At 39.1% G+C, this 21,536-nt stretch overlaps 1 protein-coding gene across 1 annotated transcript; it reads left to right on the top strand.

The window, feature by feature from the left end:
* Positions 1–96: 96 nt before the first annotated feature.
* Positions 97–18,382, top strand: LOC146004474 (factor V activator-like). Its single transcript, XM_083143330.1, has 7 exons — positions 97–258; positions 7,318–7,412; positions 9,765–9,888; positions 11,807–11,911; positions 12,413–12,565; positions 15,731–15,872; positions 18,345–18,382. The coding sequence occupies exons 1-7, from the start codon at positions 97–99 to the stop codon at positions 18,380–18,382; spliced, it is 819 nt and encodes a 272-aa protein (XP_082999456.1).
* The last annotated feature ends 3,154 nt before the right edge of the window (positions 18,383–21,536 follow it).

Below are 21,536 nucleotides of genomic sequence, written 5' to 3' on the forward strand. Positions count from 1 at the left end.
CATGATTAGGGGGTAATTGCCCCCCTTGCCCCCCGTGTGCACGCCTATGCTATAGCCATCCTCGTAATAACATTATCCCAAATCGCATATATCTCCATGGACGCCGCCATCTTGCAAGATCTTGTGCAGACGAAACGAGTCAACTTTTCCTTACTTCCTCCGGCTGCAACATGGCTGAATGGCCTGACGCAAGATCTTCAAGCCGACTTGAAGTTGTCTGGCCCGCCGAACGGGGTTATAGTATTCGAACAGAACAAAGTATAAAATGCGTTAGAGTGTAGTTATATTTTCACATTTTCATATTAAATTCACAGCTTCGGTTTGCATCAAATTTACTCTATCTCGCCCATAATGGTAGGGGAGAAATAGAGTGGACAGAGCAAAGCAGTACACGCTGCTGTAAAGGCTAGTAACTGCAGTCGTTTCCCCTCCACACATTCCTTTTCCCTGGCACTTGTTCATTGATCGAGCCCTCTCGAGTCACTACTTGCGTAGACACTTTCTTTAGTTCGCTCACTCCAGATATTTCTGCCCGGGACAGTTTTATAGGAAAACCAAGTCAGTGTTGCCAACCACTTTTCGGCAATGTTCCTACAGACATAGTCAAAATGTCCCTACAACTGATCAAATGTCCCTACGCCAAGTAAAGCGACTGAAAAAAGAAACACCTCATGTGCATGCAAAACAGAAAATAAAATATACACATTTACTTACCAAATCTTTCTGCTCGATGTTTCCACAATTTATGAATAACGTTGAGTCGTTTACTGTTGATTATGTTATTTGAAGTCATACATGCTGCTGCTGTGAAGAGATAGATGTTGGTTGGTGATGCTGTATTTCCTGCAGTCTTCTTCATGTGACTAAGAATTTATCACTAGCAAAGAATTTAACAATTCTGGTCCCATTTTAATATTATTTTTTGTTTTTGTATCACTTAACATTGAAGATATTCTCTCCGTGTCTGTGTTAGAATGTGGTAATGTTAGCACTATTTTCGCGAGAGTGGAAATGTTTTCAAAAAAGAACTTGCCTTCAAAGTTCTTGGTAACTATAACATGTTCCAAAATTCTGATGGAGCACCTTTGCACAATAAAATGTTATTTTCGAACATTGAAAAAAAGTCCCTACGGTTTCCCTCATTTGGCAAAATCTGTCCCTACGCGGGCAAAATATAGTGAAAAGTCCCTATGCGTAGGGACATGTCCCTACGGTTGGCATCACTGCCCTGTGTCCAACAGCATGCCTTTCGCGATGTCAATGTACATACGTATTGACATAGTCTGCAAGTAGTTCCGAGATCTCACGTAAGATAGCGCTACTAGAAAGCAGAGAGCAGAGTCATCTATGATAAAAGTTCAAACTACGTGCACTGTAGACATTTAGCTTTTCGTATATACACATCAGCACATAACTTATTTTGCCGTAATACAACACTGGAATAAGCTCCTTAACTAAAATAAATTGAGGATAGACCCCTGATAAGGAAGTTAAATATGTGTTAAAACTTCCTTATTCAATTTTTAAAGTTAGTGTCTGCTGTCACGTTCTTTTTCTGCTGTAACCCAAAAGAGACATGCGCGTGGCAGCAGACTCGTCTTTGTTTTATCGTGATTTCATCATGCTATGTATGCAATTACGTCTGTAACACATACTGTGAAGTTTTAGCGATTACTTACACAAAAATGTTTCAAGATTAGGTCCAGGTTAGGTTCTGTTAGCATTAAAATAATATCACTAAATGCTTTCTAAAAAAAAGGTTCTAAATTCCCTGTACATTCATTCCCACTAATCATAAACTTGCATTTCTCTCGTCTTCATTTGATCTTAAGATTTGTAACATCCTCTTAGCAGACGAATTACGCGGCAGGAGCAAATTTGACGCTTATTTTTGCTGCTGACGCGCGTGGCAGGAGACTCGGCATGATCCCGGCATGGATGATCTTTGTGAATGTCAGTCCCCTTTATCAATTTCATCATATCATCACTCATCCTCATCTTCACGATTAGACAAAAGTGGCAGAAATACGAAGTAAAATAAACAAAATCAATTAATGAATTTTAGTGTCTGAAGAACATCATTATGGTGGCCGCGGTGGCTCAGTCGGTAACGCGTCTGACTACCATGCTCAAGGTCCCGGGTTCGATCCCCGGCCGGTTCAAATCCGGGAACTTTTCTAACGGTGAAAGCGGCCCCGGCGCCCACCCAGCGTCGAATAACATGGGTACCTGGGGGAAACCCTGGGGGGTAAAGGCGGTCAGGGGCGTGATGCTGATCACATCACCCCCACTCACGACCGGATCAAGAAAGGGTGGGGCGTTACCCCCACACCCCCTATACGCCTTCATGGCGTGGTGCTATGCACAGGGGAACACTTTACCTTTACCTTTTTTTTGAAGAACGTCATTAAAAACGTACTACTTTGGGCAACAAAAATTTCCAGCACCAGCAGGGTGTTACCAAAATATAAGCCCACAAGTAAAAGAAGAAAAAGTTTAGAAATAATAATTAAAATAAATAATACAGTATGTAGTATGTTCTCAGTAAAAAAAATATATTTATTCAATTCTGCTTGAAAAAGATATCATCGTTATAAACTATGTAATACAAATTATCCTAAGTAACATTTGAAAAATATTATGGAACCAGACTTATATACACCGTGTGTGTACAAAGTTTTAAGACTGGCTTAATAGAAAGTGTAAATATGTGAGACTGGCCATAAGCATTGGTTAGTTTTCGATGCACATCCCTCCTAAGTGTACACACTTAGGGACAGGGCTGTACAATTGCTGGATGCCCCTGCGGATATCTTCTTTGGGATTGTGTTTAGATACCTCGTACAAGCTTCTTCAATTTCCAAAATGGTGTCAAAAAGTTGGCCCCTCAGGTGGGATTTGAATTTTGGAATAAAAAGTAGTCAGTCAATGCCAGTTCTGGCGAATAAAGCGGATGGTTTAACAATCACTTCTTTCCGTGCCAAAAACTGTTGGACAATAATCGCCGTGCTGCAGGAACCAAACACCAGATTCATACAGCTCTGGTTTCACTCGTCGTAATCTCTCTAGCAAGCGCTCCAAAATGGATCTACAGACAGCTGCAATAATCAATCATCAACAGTATTCATCATCAGTGACTGAGCCCGGTTTTCATTCAGTTTTTGTCGAACTTTTTCGACATTATCGCCTGACCATCACGGAATCGACGATGCCAAGTGAAAACATTGGATTGACAAAAGGTGTCATTGCCGTAAGCAGTTTTCAGCATTTCAACGGTTTCTGAAGGGGTTCTACTGAATTTTACACAAAACTTAATCGTTGTTCTGTTTTCAAGTGCATGACGAGGGTACAAAACACTACACTAGTATCAAAGCTGTAACTCACTCAATATTGCACCGAATCAGACACCAATTTCACTACATGTGACACTACGAAATACATGTACCAAATGGCACATTGCAGCATTTATCTTGTTACAATGTTGCCAGTCTTAAAACTTTGTAGACACACTGTATCATAATGAGAATAATTAGAATTTAACTTTTCTTACTTTCAATGAAGCAAAGTCGTTAATCAATCATATTATCAAAAGTGATAGTTGTTTCCAATTTATTTTTGAATTGACAATATTAAGAGTTTATTTAATCTATCCTGACCTACCGAGTTGAATGGTGACGTGCCGGCCCTCATGGCGGAGTGGTTAGCACATCGCGCTACGACGCCAGGGGTCCCGGGTTCGAATCCCGGCTTGCGCATGGATGTTTGTGAGTGTCCCATTCATCAATTTCATCATGTCATCACTCATCCCCATCTTCGCAAATTAGCCAAAAGCGGCACAAAAAACTTACACTGCCATATGTAAATGTAAATGATAATTTGCACATACAAATTGACTATTACATCACAATTTCTCACTTTGAAATGTAAACGTCTCATCAATTCTTGAACTGTTAAAAGATGAAATGTAAAATTTTACTCTCGTTTTTTTAGGAGTAATCCACGTTTCTGTATCCTCTTCTGACAATTTTATGTCCCATCATGTAAGTATCTATTTTTAATTAGGGTATGTATCAATTGTTAAATTAATTTCAATATAATCTGACTAGGGTGGGAGGAACTAGCGTACCCAGGACATTATTTTGGATTGACATGAACGTAGAACCTAACATATCTTGTTGTCATGAGGTAAGAATTATTTTTAGTCTGTGATATATTTTCATAATCTTTTGGTGTGGTTTATATTTTGAGTAGAAAGCTGGGCCAAAAGGGAACCACAAGATCCTTTAATCCCTCTCTCGGCACGCCAGTAATTGTACACACATACGCATATTAATTATTATATGATATATGCCTGCATATTTATTATATTACATATAAAAGAAAATTACTAAATATTTAAACGTATATATTATTAGATATATATTCGTTTGTTACTTTTATGTATATCAGATATTTATAAACTGGCAAATTAATTCCTTTACAAATTGGTTAAAAATTCCAATAAATTGCAAATTAGTTGAGATTGTTTTAATTTAAGTTTTCGTTTAATGTATGCTTTTTATTAATATAAATCAATTATATTTCATACTTAGGTTTGTCTTTACTTTTATTGACAGTATGTATTTGTTTCTGATTATTTTTTAGTAAGGTATATTTTAAGTTAAAATAAATGTTTATCTTTGTTCTTATAACAAAAACTCTCCGCTCCGGAAATTTTTAGTGTGGGGGATTTTTAAGGACAAGATTGTTGGTGGGAAGGAAATCCCCCCCCTGCCCCCTGTCTCCAGGATTTCGCACTCTGACACGGAGCCCAAAATGATTTGTTCACAAACTATTCCTTTATACTCCCAAAATTCCTCAATACACTCCTAAAATTGTTCACAACAACCCACTTTATGGTCATTTTTGGTCTAAATTTATACTTTTTCCTCCTTAAATACAAACTTACACCCTCAGCCCCCGTAAGATGGAAAATTCTGGACAAATCTCTGAAGTGCACAAATGCTAATGATGCACTTTAGTGCATCAAAATACTTGCAAGTGTACTTTATCAGTTGCTGTTCCGTGTGATGCATTAACATCCATCGCTTGGAAAAATCAGACAATCACTTCAAGAATACTAAAATCACGCATTTATCCGTGTCAATTTATATATCAAAAGTGCATCACTTCTCATTCGATGATTGATTGATTGAATTGTTTTGTTTTACTTCGCTTTTTGTGCCACTTTTGGTAAATTTGCGAAGATGAGGATGAGTGATGATGTGATGAAATTGATGAATGGACACTCACAAAGATCCATGCCCAGGCCGGGATTCGAACCCTGGACCCCTGGCGTCGTAGCACGATGTGCTAACCACTCCCATGAATTTCGAGTTCTCCGTGTAATGTTAATACTACCTGGTGATCCGTTTGAAATGTCAGAAATGTAAACTTTTATACACAAAACGTTAAAGTAGCCTACGTATCTGTGAGCAGCTTGTTGTAATATAAGCAGAATGGATGTAAGTCTCGAGTGAGTGGATGTTTACAGTCTTCAGCTGCGTGGAGGCAGTAACATGCATGTAATAAAAAAACAACAACATAATCTTTATTTATTCTAAGCATTTTGAATACATACACGTTTATATCAATATAATTTACACAGCAATTAATTAATTTTGTTATTAATTAATATTAAATGTGCAACGATAAAATAAATAAAGGGGGGAACCCCCCGAAGTAGGCTCGCCTCCACCCGCCTACATTCGAGGGTATACGCTTATGTCGTGGTACCTTTAAATAAACCAGGACGTCAAGTGCTCTGAATTTATCGGTTCCACCGCTTTGTTTTTCTTTCTTTATTGTTTTTTTTATTTATAACATACAATTACATACATGTACATCAAACAAAGAAAATTATATATATATATATATATATATATATATATATATATATATATATATAATAAGAATAGATAATTCACTTACATAGCTCTGCAAAATTGTCCAGACCATTCTGGTGTCCAGAACAAGTCGTATTTATTGTTTTATGACATTTGTAAATTGATATTATATATTATTAATATTAAGGGTGTATGTTATTTTCATAAGATATTAACATCTGAGTTTATATAGATAAAATTATAATTAATATTGCAGAATGATATGACACAAAGAATATGATCACACTAAATAGTTATAATAATTACATGAATGAAATACAACGAACACACATTAAGATACTGTTAGTTTGTTACTCAGTTTAATGATACATTTTCAATGAAATAGGTATTTCAATAAGATTCGAACATTATCTAACTTGAGTTTAAGTCTATTTGAAAAAAAAAACTAGTATCCAGCAGCAAATTTGTCTGGGATGTTTTATGACAGTTTAGTGTTGCCAACTTTTGAAAAAGTATTGTGGTTCTTCGGGAGTTAAGCTCCCGGAAGTTAGAGGGAGGTTTGTTTAAATACGAAAAAATAGAGGGTCTGTATCTATTTGTACTACTTTTGTGGCTACTTTGTTTAATTTATTATTTTTTTCCCAAGAAACTCTAAATTTTCAATGCATGTAATACTCGAAAATTTCGCATACCATACGACAGACTGTTTGCGCTGTTGTGACGTGATCACCACTTTTGTTACCATGCACATTAGCGCCGCCATGTGGCTGAATTCGAAACTTACATCCTTTCTGCTTATATTACAACAAGCTGCTGGGAGATACGTACATTAACCTCTTGTGTATAAAGGTTTACTTTTCTGACATCTCAAACGGATCACCCGGTATATTAATTTAGCTATTATTATTATTATTATTATGGATGTATTCTAGTTCTTCCAAAAATATGAGATAGAGAGATAGAGAGAGAGAGAGAGAGAGAGAGAGAGAGAGAGAGAGAGAGAGAGGGGGGGGGAGTACTCTTATAGAGTACATCACATGAACATCCTGTATAAATTGAAATCCAGAGTTGGGTAGCAGCTTACCTTTTTCCCGCGAGAATTCGTACATCTTAACCGATCACTTTTCTTCATGTTTGAGGAGAGTGCGAAATATCTGAGTTCGATTCCCGATCTCAGACGAATTTTTTTCATCTTCAATGTGCCTGCTCTGGGGCTCACCAGCATCTCATTGATTGGTACCTGAGGACACTCCTCAGCAACAAAGGCGGCCGGAGCGTGGTGCTGATCACAGCACCTCCACTGTAGCAGGGATCGGGATTGTGTGGAGCCTTGCCTAAACACTCTCCATGCACCACCATTGCAAAGGTGTACAGGAGAGGAGTTCTACCCTCATATTTGAGTGAAAGCAAGCTTTTGAATATCTTCTTTCAGGTTTTGGTCATGAAGGATGGCAACTATGGGTCAAACTGTAGCGCAACCATTGTCGATTCGCAGTACATTGTTTCAACGACCGACTGCTTAGACGAGTAAGTACTGAACCTTATTTTGCCAACGACAGTTCCATATCTTGCACCAAAGGTAGACCAGTGTTGCCACATGAAGGGAAATTTCCCTTTTTGCAGGGAAATTCGGACCGAAAAGGAAAAGGGAGTTTTGATTAAAGATACCATAATTTCAGGGAAATTTTAAGACATCTGACTTCATTATTACAATTTATGTTAAGTTCCAGTTTCATATTCACATTTTCATCTTTTCTGTTCTTTTTCCTGCTCCCTTGAATATAACCAGCATCTATTTATATTCCTGTTAAGTACATCGCTTTCCTGCACCCTTGGATAATAGTAACGATGAGGATTAACGATTAAATGGATTCCTGACCAGGATCCAAACCTGGGACAACTGGTCAGGATGCGATGAAAGTGACATGTGAAAAAAAAATAACATTTTTATTCACACGTACATGGACCAATGGAATTACTACTACTGCTGCTTTCACCACCACCACCACCACTAATAATAATAAAAATTACCGGGACTGCTACTACCACTACTAATATTATTATTATTGTATGATTTGCTTAGGTGAAGGGAAAAAATGGGTCAAAAAGGGAAATTTTGCCCCTTGGAAAGGGAAATTGTGCCCTCATATTGTGGCAACACTGAGGTAGACCCGAGTTAGAGTTTAGGCGGGGGTCTTCAGTTCCTGCCCTCCACTGGTGGAAAATTGTTTCGAAAGGGCCAGAAATAGAAAAAAATGAGTTATTACTATGTGCTAAAAATATAAATAATGGAATTAACCATCTGACATAACTTTGCCCAGCCTTATAATCAAGGGGTACCTGCTTAGATACCCGCTGGAGGCACATGATGGTTCGGATCCCACTTTAATCTGTTGGCCCAGTCCCGATTAGCCTACATGCGCATAAAGTGGACTTAGAACGCAAATAACTTTGCCTTCTAAATGGAATTATGGGTCTCACAATGTTGTTTTCCTCGGTCCTCTCAAGTAGGGACCGTGGAAGACGTGTTTGGTACGAGGTTGGCAGCCAACTTCTACTCAATGTCGCTCGGTGTTTATTTTACAGCAAGATTGTGCAGAAGGCTGTGTTCTCAGTTTGCGCATGCGCAGTGCGAGATAATTACGTGTGCAAAACGACAAAGCTATTAGACGCGCTGTTTTCCTCAGAGCTCCCCCAAAATATCAACCAGTCATAGGCGTAGCTAGAACTTTATATTTGGGTGTGCACAAAGAAAAGAAATGAGGTCTTGTACCTTTTTAATAGCATATTTTGCAACACAATCACTTGGCTCTTTAACTGCACTGATGTTTGTAAAGGAATATAAATTCACTAAAAATTTCTGAATATATGTAGTAGAAAAAAGTCAAATTGCATAGATATTACACACACGCACAAAATGTTCATAAATGTTACAAACAAATACATCAAAATACACGTCATCTATAACAAGAGACGTCTGTCAAAATGTACAATGTTTCTTAAACTCATCAATAACTTCATTTACATCAATAGACTAAGCTTTTTCCTGTTCCACAAATAGCAAGAGCAGGGCTTCCCATCTATCCTGCTTCGGAGTTGCTCTTAATTTAGTTTTAACTTGGGAAAGCTTGGAGAAAGCTCTCTCACACGTGCAGCTTGTGACAGGTATAGAAGAAAAGCTCTGCAGTACAGAGTAGAATGCAGTAAATATCTTCTTTCTCCAATGACATCAAAAAATCGAAAATCTATAGACACTCGTTTCATCAGCGATAATGCACACGTTTGTACCAAGTAATCGCATTTTCAACTTCTTATAAACTGCCGCTTATTTCCTCTCATATTGAAATATCTGTCTTTAATTCTCTTTGATAAAGCAGCCCATTAGGGTGTGCACACCCCGTAGCTACGCCTATGCAACCAGTTGTATATCTGTCTACAAGTTGACAATGACCTCTCCACGTAGGTTTAAGACTAGTGTACACTCTTCATTCTGATGAGGAAGCCTATGTCAGAAAGGATATGGGCAAGTCTTAGGATAACTAAAGAAGCTCCTTTCCAGTCTTACGGCGGGCGCTCTATATGCTGGCAAGGGAAGTGGGGAGCGGGGAAGCGACCAATCCAGTGTGATGTGATAAGAAACGCAGCAGCCTGTAGAACGAGGTGCCCGTAGTACTTCCTCCCGCCACGTCGTATCTCTCGGCGCCAACGCTGTTGTCTGGTTGGTCTGCTGTGTAATCCCCGCTTCCCATTTCCCTTGCCAGCATGTAGAGCGCCCTCCGTAACAGTAGAAAAGACCTATAGTCAACAAAAACAACAAGAAGTAGCTAAAAAAATCAGACTTCCAAAAAGCCTTGCGTTTATTTAATTACTTTCTTTCAGACGAAAAATTCTTCCGCTTGTGTCTGGATTTGAAGAAGGCCAACTACAGATTCAACTGCCAGACATTAACACCAGAGACACTAAATTATTGTACAATAAGACAAAGGAAGTGAAGCTAGTAAAAGTAAGTGCAATTTAACCATTACTTTGCATTCCTGTAACATATTTCAAATTGGGAATCTACTGGGTGTTACATTTGCAACGCAACCCGGAGTTAGGGATAGTGGATAGTACAACACTGATGGTGTTTCAGTGCCACAAAAGGTGTGTTTCGAAACTGTATGCATCATATAATTACTGGAAAAAATAAAAAATAAACTTGGAAATTTTCATGAAAATAGTGTTATTTACATGTACCTGGCAACTATGATATGAGAATACATTTTTCCCCCGCTTGGAAAGAAACAGAGGAAAGGCCAGTCGTGTTCCATTCCTGATGCATCGCATGATTGCCAGGGGCATGTAAGTAACAGTATTTTCATGAAAATTTCAGTTTCTTTTTTTTCTTTTGTGGCACTGAAACACCAGCAGTGTTGCCAATGCACAGTCTTCATTTCTAAAAACAGCGATTTTCCTAGTTCCCCCTTAAAGACGCCTCATCCGATTGGCTATCGGTAGAAATGAACATTTCTTTTTTCACTGCCATAGATGCCGAGCTAATCCACCTAACCAAACTGAAAATTACCGACGGGATGTCCGTACGTGTGTGTTATGTGCCATTTTTCATGCTTTGTAAAAAATTCATTTACACTTCCCGTTACATCTGGAAATACTGCGTGAACACTAATGAAATCCAATCATTGTTCTCCGGTATAAAAATATATGCATGATCAAGGCTTCAATTTGGTATAAGGTTTATAGCTATGTGTACCACTTCCGGTTCAAAAGTTGTACTATCCCCAACTTCGGGTTGCGTTGTAAGTGGAACACCCTGTACATAAGGAAATTCCAGGTAGCGTCGTCGCCTTGTAATCAAAGGGTCCCGGGTTCGATACCCGGTGGAGGCACATAGTGGTTCGGATCCCACTTTAAACTGTAGGTCCAGTCCCGATTAGCCTTACTGTGCATAAAGTGTACTTAAAACACCAACTCAATCAATCAATCATTACCACTGGATTCTATAGCCAACGGAAATAAAAACCAGCGTTCATAGAAGTTGAAAATTTGCTATTAGAATCCACTTATCATCCTCGAGTTAGGCAACACACATAACGCCTTGCTGGGAAGTGAGTAATTCAAGTTCTAGGTGTCTCATTTTTCTTGCCGGTGACCATACTTATAAATGCTATTGTAATATATAAGTCGTGGTGTATATTATGAATAATGGAATGTCATAAATTCAATTTTTTAAGCATTGCTAAGAATTTCAGCTTTGTAAAGGAAAGACTTTGAACGTTGAACTTTCAAAATCAGTATTTTCATTTTGTAAACGCCTATTGGAAAGTTGAACGATTTCTAAGTAATAATAATATACAATATTATGAGACAAAACAAATGTCAACATTTTAAATGTTGCATAATTGCATACATATACATTTCTTTGGATTTAAATTCTGTAATCAGAAAGTGTTGTGTAGAATTTTCATATCTATATTTCATAATAGCACGCTTCTGGCAGGGCTTGATTGGGTTTTCTCGGGTTTAATTGTTTTTTTCGGGTTTTGTCGAGCTTTTATAAATAAAATGTGAATACATGTAATGTAATTCACATTTGAAATTTGAACCCAGCGGGTTCTTTCGGGTTGGGTCCACCTTGGCGAACCCTGGCTTCTGGTGACTAAATTTCTACATAATAGAACATTATACTTTAGTCGTAAATATTTCGTCCTTTCTTTTCATTGATAGCTACTCATTCATATTAACAAATTTCCAGAGATTGAAATTTCGTATGGGTAATTTTTCAAAGTTACATGTTTCTATATTTTGGAAGAGAATATAATCTAAGTACTTTTCTGGTTAACATTTTATGAAATATGGGACATGTTCTGGATTTGAATGCATAGAAGTTACTGAGGAGTTTAGTGCAATATTTTTATCTCTAGGTGAAAAGCGAGTTTACGTTCGAAAGCGCCCTGCAGTGTCCAAAGGTACTCCAAAATCAACCGATGGAAAACGAAAAATGCGAGACAGCTTCTTGGATTATACAGGTATGTGTTTGTGAAATACAGTGGAACCTCGATTTGACGTTTCCGGATTTCACATTTTTGCACTTATATATTTCACTTTTCTGATCCCGGTGAAGCAAAATGTTATATTTCACGAATTATTGATTTTCCTGATCGCATACCAGTTAGAAAATAGTCAGATATGTTTCCATCGATAGGATTGATTACACGTGGAAACATGAGAACAGGCTTGTATCATGTACAAGTTTGCATTTAAAATTTAATGGACATACTCGTGTCACTGCATTAAATGTGAATATTTTATTGTTGTGTGGGGAATTACTGCTGGTATCGCTGACAATTTACCATTGCTGCTAGGGATTTGGGGGAGGGGGTCCCCGGTACCTCCCCCCTTCTCCTGGTTAATTCAGACCCCGTGCCTTGCATGATGTTGAGGTACAATATTGTTCGTGGTTTCATGTGTGATTTTCCACATTTATGTCCCGGTATGCAAAAGCTCATATCCCGCTGTCTTGTTTTCAGACTGTTGAGAACACTGAGAACTACACCCTGTTCATCGACACTTTGACAGTTGTGAACAAAAGCTTCTGTGAAGACCTCTTCGCACTGCAAGACGAGCTACAGTTGAATGAGTCTCAACTAATTTGTATGAATTCCAAGTCGGATTCGTGCATTGTAAGTAGAAATTTCATCTTCCTCATCATCTTCTTAAGCTCCTTCAATTCGAGAACATTACTCTCTGCACCCTATGATGTCCTATGTCGCCTTTCTCCGCCTATCCCCACATAACGTCAATGTATTCACTTCTCTGCAGTTTTTGCAATTCACATCTTGAGCGATATGTTTGATATGATCCATCCTGCACCTGCAAATGTGGTGGTTTCTTCTATTCTCCCTTCACTTGCAGTTTTCGTTACTTCTACCTTTTCCAGATATTGTCTACCATCCTGCATCCTCTCTTGACAATGAATTTCCACAGACTTTCTGCTTGTTGCTCCATTTACCCACTTGATGTTCAACATTCTCCTGTTTGGTTTGGTTTGAGTTGGTGTTTTAAGTCCACTTTATGCACAGTAAGGCTAATCGGGAATGGACCTACAGTTTAAAGTGGGATCCGAACCACTTGTGCCTCCACCGGGTATCGAACCCGGGACCCCTTGATTACAAGGCAATGACGCTACCACTGCGCCATGGGGGAGGCCAACATTCTCCTGTAGCACCACACTACGAAGACTAACAGCCTTTTCCTTTAAGCTTCTGCAGCTGTCCATGTTCCGTACCCATACAGCTCTGTGCTCTAGGAAAATGCCTTCAGGAATATCTTCGTTAAAACCAAACCTATGTTCCTGGAGGTTGAATTATTAACCCTCCAGTACTCGCGCGGGTGACCATTGTCACCCAGCCCATTTGTTTTTGTTACCTCCAAGCAGTGTGGTGGAAGGGAGTGATAGGGGCTTCAGTATCTTCCCCCTACATTTCCAGCTACCTGACTAGTGTGCATTTGTATGTTGTAGTGAGGAGTGGCCCGTGTTATTGCGCTTGAAAGTCAGTTGGGTGACACTTGTCCCCCGCGCGATTAACGGCGTTATGAATGCACCAAAGCGTCCACGACTCTGTAATAACCCTCTAATTTTGGACGTATTGCTTGGTGAGAGTTCCGATGAGGATGATGTTGTGGAGAATGATAGTGACGTTGGTGGAGATGACCATTTAGATGTTCAGGACGATCTCTTTGACACAGAAGAAGCAGATGAAACACAAACGGACCAATTGAAAAATTCCGAAAATGACCTACCGCCAAATGCGGAAGAAGAATCCAGTGATGAAGAGGACATCCCATTTGCAAATTTATATATTTTAAGAGACTAGTTTAAGACTGTAATGAAGTGGAAGAACTATCCTCTCAGCCCAGAAATTTACGAACCATACCTGACAACATTATTTTGCGACTACCAGAACCAACTAGACAGGGTAGGGAAGCTCGCAGTGCACTTGATTGCCTTGTACTTTTTAACGTTATTGGAACTATAGTTACATCAACCAACATTTATATTGACCATATAAAGGAGCATTTAACCGAGACAGGAACGCCAAACACACGAATGTTGTTGAAATTCGTGCTTTCATAGGCATTTTGCTACTAATTGGCTGTTTTGGCAGTAAAAGGAAAAATCTAAGCAATGTGGGACAACTCTGCAGGGACTGGTGTGGAAGTCTGTTATCTTGTTAGTGAGAATAGATTTCATTTCCTCATGCGATGTCTTCGTTTTGATGACACCGGAGATCGTCAGCAGCGAAGAGAAATTGATCGGCTTGCGCCTATCAGAGAAGTCCTAGAACTTGTAGGGCAAAACTTGTGGTCAACGCCTCAATTACTTACAAGTTCAACAAAGCTGCAGCTAAACCACCTGCAAGACGAGAATTCCTGAAAATTTTGGCGTTGGAACTCATAAAACCTCTGATTGAGAGTCTCATCCAGCTTCCTTTCATCCCTGCACATCTGAAGAGAAGAGGAAAGGCCGTTCTTGTAATCGAAGAAACTCCTCAGCCTGAGCGCAAACAACAAGGTAACAGTAGAGGTCGCTCCTATCTGTGTGGGAGGGTAAGAGACAAATCAACCAGAAAACATTGTGAAAAATGTGGACCTCATATCTATAGTGATCATTCATCAATTCTTTGTCATTGAAATTTTCAACCTACAATATGCATAAAAAATTATTACGAGTAACAGACATTGTTGTGACTACACTTTTTCTATATGTAAAATGCAGGGTACGCTTTAGCGATTTATTTTGCCCTGTAATATAGGCCAAATTATATTAATATATATGTTTATGGATTCTCAATAAAGCAGTCTTTCAGATGAGCAAGGAGTTTTACAATGTTACTCTGCATTAAAAAAAAGTTACGGTAGCCTAAAGTTTAAGATATTTTTTTCATGCAAAATTTTGTTAAAGATCGATTTGGTATTTTTTTCTTTACAACACCTGTTTCATACAACAATAATTCAAAAAATATTTTAAGTGTCCCTAGAATAGATTGTAAATATAACAAAACAAAAAAAATCCACCATACTATAATTAGTCTTTTCGAAAAAAAATAAAATAAATTATGGGTGACAACTGTCACCCGCGCGAGTATCCGTGTTACGGGATGCCGCGCGAGTACTCGAGGGTTAAGAAAGAAAAATATTACATCTTACTGAAATGGTCCAAGTAAAATGATTTCACCAACCCCAAGTTCATGCTTTCAACCGCTACATTAATTATTTTCGTTCAACTCTCTCACTTTCTACAACTATGTCAAAGCTTTATTAACAACCTTCCACTACCTTTCGGACTTTGGAGGTCAATAACCTTCACATGATGACGTCATAAAATATTGTTAGTTGACAATCTCCCACCTGCCATATATCCCATCATAGTGAGTGATATTGAACAATAGAAATCAGTAGAAAACATAAATATATGGTGGTAACCATTGATCATTATTCTTTATCCACTGTAAATTAAGTGAATGTCAAGAAATGACACTGAGTCAAGACAAATCCATTTGGTTAATTCCAATGGCATCGGTTCCGTTGTAAATGTTCACTTACCTAACCTAATTAAGTGAACTGTGAATCAGTCAGTAATTACAAGTCACATGATTTTTTTACAGTGATTTCGTTCTTGATTTTGATGTAGAGTGGGTGAAAACTTTAACGAGTAGCCACATTGGATCACAAATAATTTCACTTCAACTTACCCAGTGGTAAGAGATGCCAGTTTCCGATCTGGCAACTCTGTAGATACCTAAAAGCACGAACCAGTAATGATTTTTCAAATCATTTCTTTCCAGATTGATGAAGGTAGCCCACTGTTCTGCAACAACGAGCTCGCTGGGATAATTCTAGACTGGAATTGCACATCAAGTACACGAGTGTTCATAAGTCTCTCGAGTTACACAGACTTCCTGACCTCCAACAATGAACCTGTAACATGTGAGCCGATCTTACGAGCCGTTGCAATATTTACTGTTGCTGTATTGTTCAGCAAGTGAAAAACGTAGGGTGCACGTAACAGAAATGTCATTAGATTTTATGTTAAGAGGTAGCACTATCAGTCATATGTTTGAGTGTGTTATATTGTCAGTATTCGAATTGAAAGGAGGGGCCCGCAATTCCCTCCTCCCTTTTCTGGTTGTTCGTTCCAAGTTCTCCCTTTCTCAATTTGTTTCCTTGTTTTATTTATCAGTGATTTTAAAGAGTTCACGTTCTACTGGTATCTCATACATCAATTATTTGTGGAACACAAGATAATTCAAGAAGGAAACCAGCAGAGGCGTCTCCTGAACGCATGCGTCAATTGTGGGAAAAAGGACAGCTTGCTCTGCGACGACATTAATGAGCATTTCTACATTCTAATTTCTTCATATAGGAGAAGTATTTATTTTACACGAGAGCGCTCAACTAAGATTATATTACATTTCTAGGATCTGAAGTGACGCACGAGTCAATTGTGGGAAAACAATTATTACTTTCTTTCACTTCAGATCCAAGAAATGTAATATAATCTTAGTTGAGCGCTCTCGTGTAAAATAAATACTTCTCTCACATGAAGAAATTAGAGTGTAGAAATGCTCATTAATGTCGTTACGGAGCAAGCTGTCCTTTTCCCCACAATTGACGCATGCGTTCAGGAGACGCCTCTGGAAACCAGTATTTAACATCAAATGTATTAAATTCAATATTTTGGTAGAGTGTGAATGTCATTTGTTTTAAAAATGGCTGTTCTTGTAGAATTTTACAGCGAATTGAGGAAGTTTTTAGGGTTGTATGTGGATAAACCATTCAAAATAAGAACAAAGGATGTTCTGAAGTTCCCTACATTTCTACATTTTTCATTTCGAACACTGTATACACTGGTATTTGATGTGCACTAAACTTTCAACCATCTTTCGAACTCTTTTCCTTATACTACTGTATGTTTATATATGCATGTATAAATGATTGTGTACTACTATAAAACTTCATTGTTGCCTGAGGCATGTTTTCTGACTGGAAAAATACTAGTGCTGGTTTGCGCATAAGTATTATTGGCTTACGTAGCATAGGCATGTTTCATTGAATTTGAACGAAAGGAAAGAATATACTTCATTGTTGTTCCTACTATATTAAAAATGTAGTTATGATAATGTTATGGGTTCTTAAAAGACAATGCGAATTTTCAGAAATGAAACTGTGACACACTATTGTACTATTTTTAAGACACTATTTGTATGTATTTACACGACATGTTTTTGGAAAAACTAATAAAACAAATCTCTATGCTTTGAGTTCTTAATGTACCTGTAAGGAATGAACAAGAGGGTGCAGACAAATATTTGACTTATCCGCTCTTCTTTTATAATTCCACACGGAAGCAATATAATCCACATCGCATCTTCTATCCTTGACTGGACAGGATGGGTGCCCGCGACTATTTTCTCTAGGCAGCAGGTTCACAATAAATTAACGTCTCTACGTGAATCTAATTTTTTGCCCCAGGCCGGTGTGCCGTATCACGCCGCAGGCGTGAGTCGAACCTAGGACCCGGGCATCATAAATCAATAAGCTAATCATGTTATAAAAATGGGTCACGCTGAAGCATTGGAAAAGAGCTTCTTAAAAGCTAATCACATCAGCAACCTTCAGGGCAGGTGGAAAAACTCCGCTGACATTGCTCAGCCCCCCCCTGCAACTGCCATCAGCCCCCCCTGGCACTGCCGTCAACCCCTTTGACATTAGGCAAAACAATTTTGTGTAATTTGTTTGCAGTGAAGAGTGAAAATGTAGACAACATATTATTTTGCTCACAACTTTGGTGAAGGATAAATTCACAAAACATGAACAACAACTAATACATTTGTTCGGAGAAGTCTAAATAGCGGCAAAGAAGATTCTCTTCTCTAGACTCTAGAAAGTTATTTCACAGGGGATCTTATTTTATATGTACCTTCGCTGTCCCTGTTGCAATCTGTGACTTTAAAGTCATCATGCAAATTTCCTCCGCATCTACGTCAAAGGTCAACGGCTCCAAAGTTGCTTTGGCCGGGGGTGGAATGTACTGTAGGCACTATGATTGAATATTGTGCATTTCTTTCTTGTGCGATATAAATATCTGCTTCATCACAAGTAGTATAGTGTATGCAGTAAGGGATTATTTCAGTAGCAGTCAACACTTCAAAAATCGATGTATTAAAACGTATAGGAAAAATGTAGTATTTGTATGATATTTCTAAATTTTTATAACTCATTAACCTCTCCACCCCCCCCACATAATTTCTTTGTAATCTTGAATTTTATTTGAATTTTTATTTTAATCTGTTCTATTGTATGTGAGTTTTATTCCTTTTGTATTTTATTGTATTCCCTTGTTCAATTTCTTTGTAACCTTGAATTTTATTTCATTTTTATTTTTATCTGTACTTTTAGGGATTAGCAAGCAACAGCTGAAACTCGCCCTGCAATGAAGTCAATTCAATTCAATTCAATTTACCTTCATTTAATACTCTTAAACTTTTGAAAATTGGACTTGGTTTACAAAGCCCCCCCTGATAACTCGTGAGCCTCCCCTGGAGATAAATTCTAGCTACGGGCCTGCACGACACAGTATGAGAATCAGGAAATCAGCATTTTCCCTCAGAATTGCCGTTGCCAAAGGACGCGATCGAGTCAACCGTCTTAACGGTCGATAGTTCGAATTTCATTTAAATAGGTCGCGAGAGAAAATCTCTAGTTTAGTAGTTTAGAAGTTACAAAATAACTCCGTTTCTAGTTGCTTTCAGTTCACGTTGAATCCAGTTATCGCGAGAGAGCTCCACAGTTGTCATAAGTATAGAAAAAGGAGCGAATGAACGATCGTGAAGTCAAAGTATATCGTTTAGAATATCGGTCTACGAAAGTACAGAGTTTGGAGCCCGGAGTTGCTCCCTCGTCCATTTTATTACAGAGTAGGGCCACATCGCAACAAGGACCAGCCGAGAAGAGATTGCTGCAAAACTACAGGTAAACGAACCTTCCTTATGTCTTTCTTAACCCTGCCTGTTCAGTCAAAGGTAGTGTTTTTAAATAGATGTCAGCGTGTTCTTATTTCACGGCGCTAGTCCCCTTGCAGTTTGAGTGTAGACGTATACTGCTTTTCCGGATTCTCTGGAGTAGCGACGCGCAGAGGGGAAAGCTTGTGGGCGGGGCCAGACTAGGTGGGGAAGGGTGCCTGATGAAAGCAACGAAGTGCTGCGCGGTGTAACGGCCGTAAAGCAAAACGCTTTCTGCTGCCAATTTCTTATTTTATTCTTAACAATGGCCAGTGTATTGTTTTACACAAATAACAAATAATATTGCACGTTTATTTGTCTTTTGATGCTACGAAGAACAGAAAAAAAATAAAAAAATTTAAACATACATTTTCAAAAAACATGCAAATAACCACAAACTATGAAACATCATGTATCAAAATGTGTTTTAAACAAGTTTGAAAAACATGTTTAAAACACTTTGTTTTAAACGTTTTAAACATTTGTAAAAAAACAAAGCCATGTGTTTTAAACTTTTCAAACAAGTTGTTCTCGAACACATTCAACATTATGAGGCACTCTCCTGAATGCAGAGTTCGCCTAGACTTGCGAGCTGACATGTTTACTACAGAACTACTGGACCGCGAATGAGCAGTCGAGTCGCCCACTCCCGTGGATGCCCCTTCCCTCCGCGCGTTCATTGGACGAGGCTCACACCCTTCAACATGCGCACAGAACGCGTTCGCGTTGTCTTACTCCAGAGAATCCGGGAAAGGAATATAGCTCTTCAGAGCTACCTCCTTTTTCTTAAAACGTTCCTCTCGCTTAGCAAGCGAGTGGCTAAAGGCTGTCATAGCCAATCAATGACCCCCCCCAAATATTTGGTCTTTAGACAGAACCAACATAATCCACATAGCAAGTAAAGATTGCCTCAGCTGACATAGCTTTCTGGTGGCTGTGAAATTTGTGGGGATAACTCTCGTTGTCTCTGCCAAGCCATACATGCACTTACAATACTTTCTATTCGATCAACATCATCATTATTTTTAAGTTTCATTCAGTTGATATAATGAAATCCGTAGCTTTGGGAATTTTGAAATTTATGAAACCAGTTATTCTTTGCATTAAATGAAAGCATGAAGGTCTGGCCTCCTTTCTTAATTGTACACCCAATTTTTCTACAAAAGGCATATTTTGTTTAGGTTATTCTGCTGGAGTTCTAATTAAGTGAACTTTCTTATTTTTTTCGGCTATACAGGGCCTCCCCGATGGTGCAGTGGTGGCGTCATCGCCTTGTAATGAAGGGGTCCCGGGTTCGACGCCCGGTGGAGGCACATAGTGGTTCGGATCCCACTGTAAAGTGTAGGTCCAGTCCGGATTAGCCTTAATGTGCATAAAGTGAACTAAAAATACCAAATCAATCGACCAACCAACTATTATCGGGTATAAAAATAACAAACTTTCTACTTTTTTTCTAATTTGAAATGAATAATGCAAATTTCCAGGAGAGTAGAATGTCCGGTTCGACTCTCTCTTCCTGAAGCTTGTGGGGTGGAAGAGGGAAACCAAAAATAAGGAAATGGCCGACATGTTTGGTGAGAGAAGCAACATTATATTGATCAAAGAAGACAGAGAGACTGAAAAGGCGATATTTTGAGCTGAGAAGTGGAAGGGTTAGTTAAGTTGACTCTGGTCTAGGAAAGTCAAAGTTCTCTTGAACACAACGCACCAAATCTGGAAGGCCTATTCCATCAAACGTCTCCTTCATCGAGATTAGTTTAAAACAAAGAGACAAACAGAAATAGTACGACAGAAGCTGCAAACAAAGTAGTTCTAACAATGACCGTTTCGGTAGAGAAACCATAGCAACATGTAGTTTCCAATACTCAGCATCACCGGACACTATTTCTAAACATGTAGAAATTCCAGTACCAGCCATGCGCTAACCCTTTCAGCATCTCAATAGTTTACAGCGGGCAAGTGAAGTCAGGGAAGAGTGTAGCAGGATGCAGCCCAACAGCAGTTCAAACCAGTACGCAGCATTACCATTCTACGTTGCCCCAATGGACACAAGAGGAGGTTATGATTCAAGATTTGCAGCTCCATCGCAAGGTCGCCAAGCTCAGGTCGTGCAGGGATACCAACAGAGCGGGAAGAAAGTCGAGCAAGACGAACCAGGATCGCCGGAGCTGTCGCTGGACACGAGCTCAAGTTCATCCGAGCTGAAGGTGGCCGAGGACCGAGTAGTGAACTTCATGAGTTTTCGCCCTGCCATCCCTCTGTTCCCGGCCACTCGCAACTGGAGTTACTTCAACGTGCGTAGGAGGGCGTCCGAGTCTGCCAAAGCTCTAGCGTCGAAGAGCAGGCGACGCAGGAGAGATGCGCCACACAGTTCCAAGGCTTCAGGATCCAACACTCTTATCGACGCTCCTAAGGAACTGGTACAGAAACCCAAGGGCGAGTCTTCGCAAACAAATGACGGCGGCGTGGTTCAAGAGCAAGTACCCCAAACCCCCGGAAGCAGGACAACGAGCTCGTCCGCTCACGATCCTTCAAAATGCGACGCGACGAAACTTCCATCAACCAGCGGATACCCCGGAACACCTCAGTT

Source organism: Lepisma saccharinum, chromosome 21 (assembly GCF_977018435.1).
Source record: "Lepisma saccharinum chromosome 21, izLepSacc3.1, whole genome shotgun sequence".
NCBI classification, from domain to species: domain Eukaryota; kingdom Metazoa; phylum Arthropoda; class Insecta; order Zygentoma; family Lepismatidae; genus Lepisma; species Lepisma saccharinum.

Excerpts from the sequence above, each read along its gene's own strand:
- LOC146004474 (XM_083143330.1), top strand. The coding sequence starts at position 97 with ATGGACGCCGCCATCTTGCAAGATCTTGTGCAGACGAAACGAGTCAAC. Across the intron at positions 11,912-12,412 it reads CAGCTTCTTGGATTATACAG|ACTGTTGAGAACACTGAGAA; the intron begins GTATGTGTTTGT and ends TCTTGTTTTCAG. Across the intron at positions 15,873-18,344 it reads CAACAATGAACCTGTAACAT|GGATTAGCAAGCAACAGCTG; the intron begins GTGAGCCGATCT and ends CTGTACTTTTAG.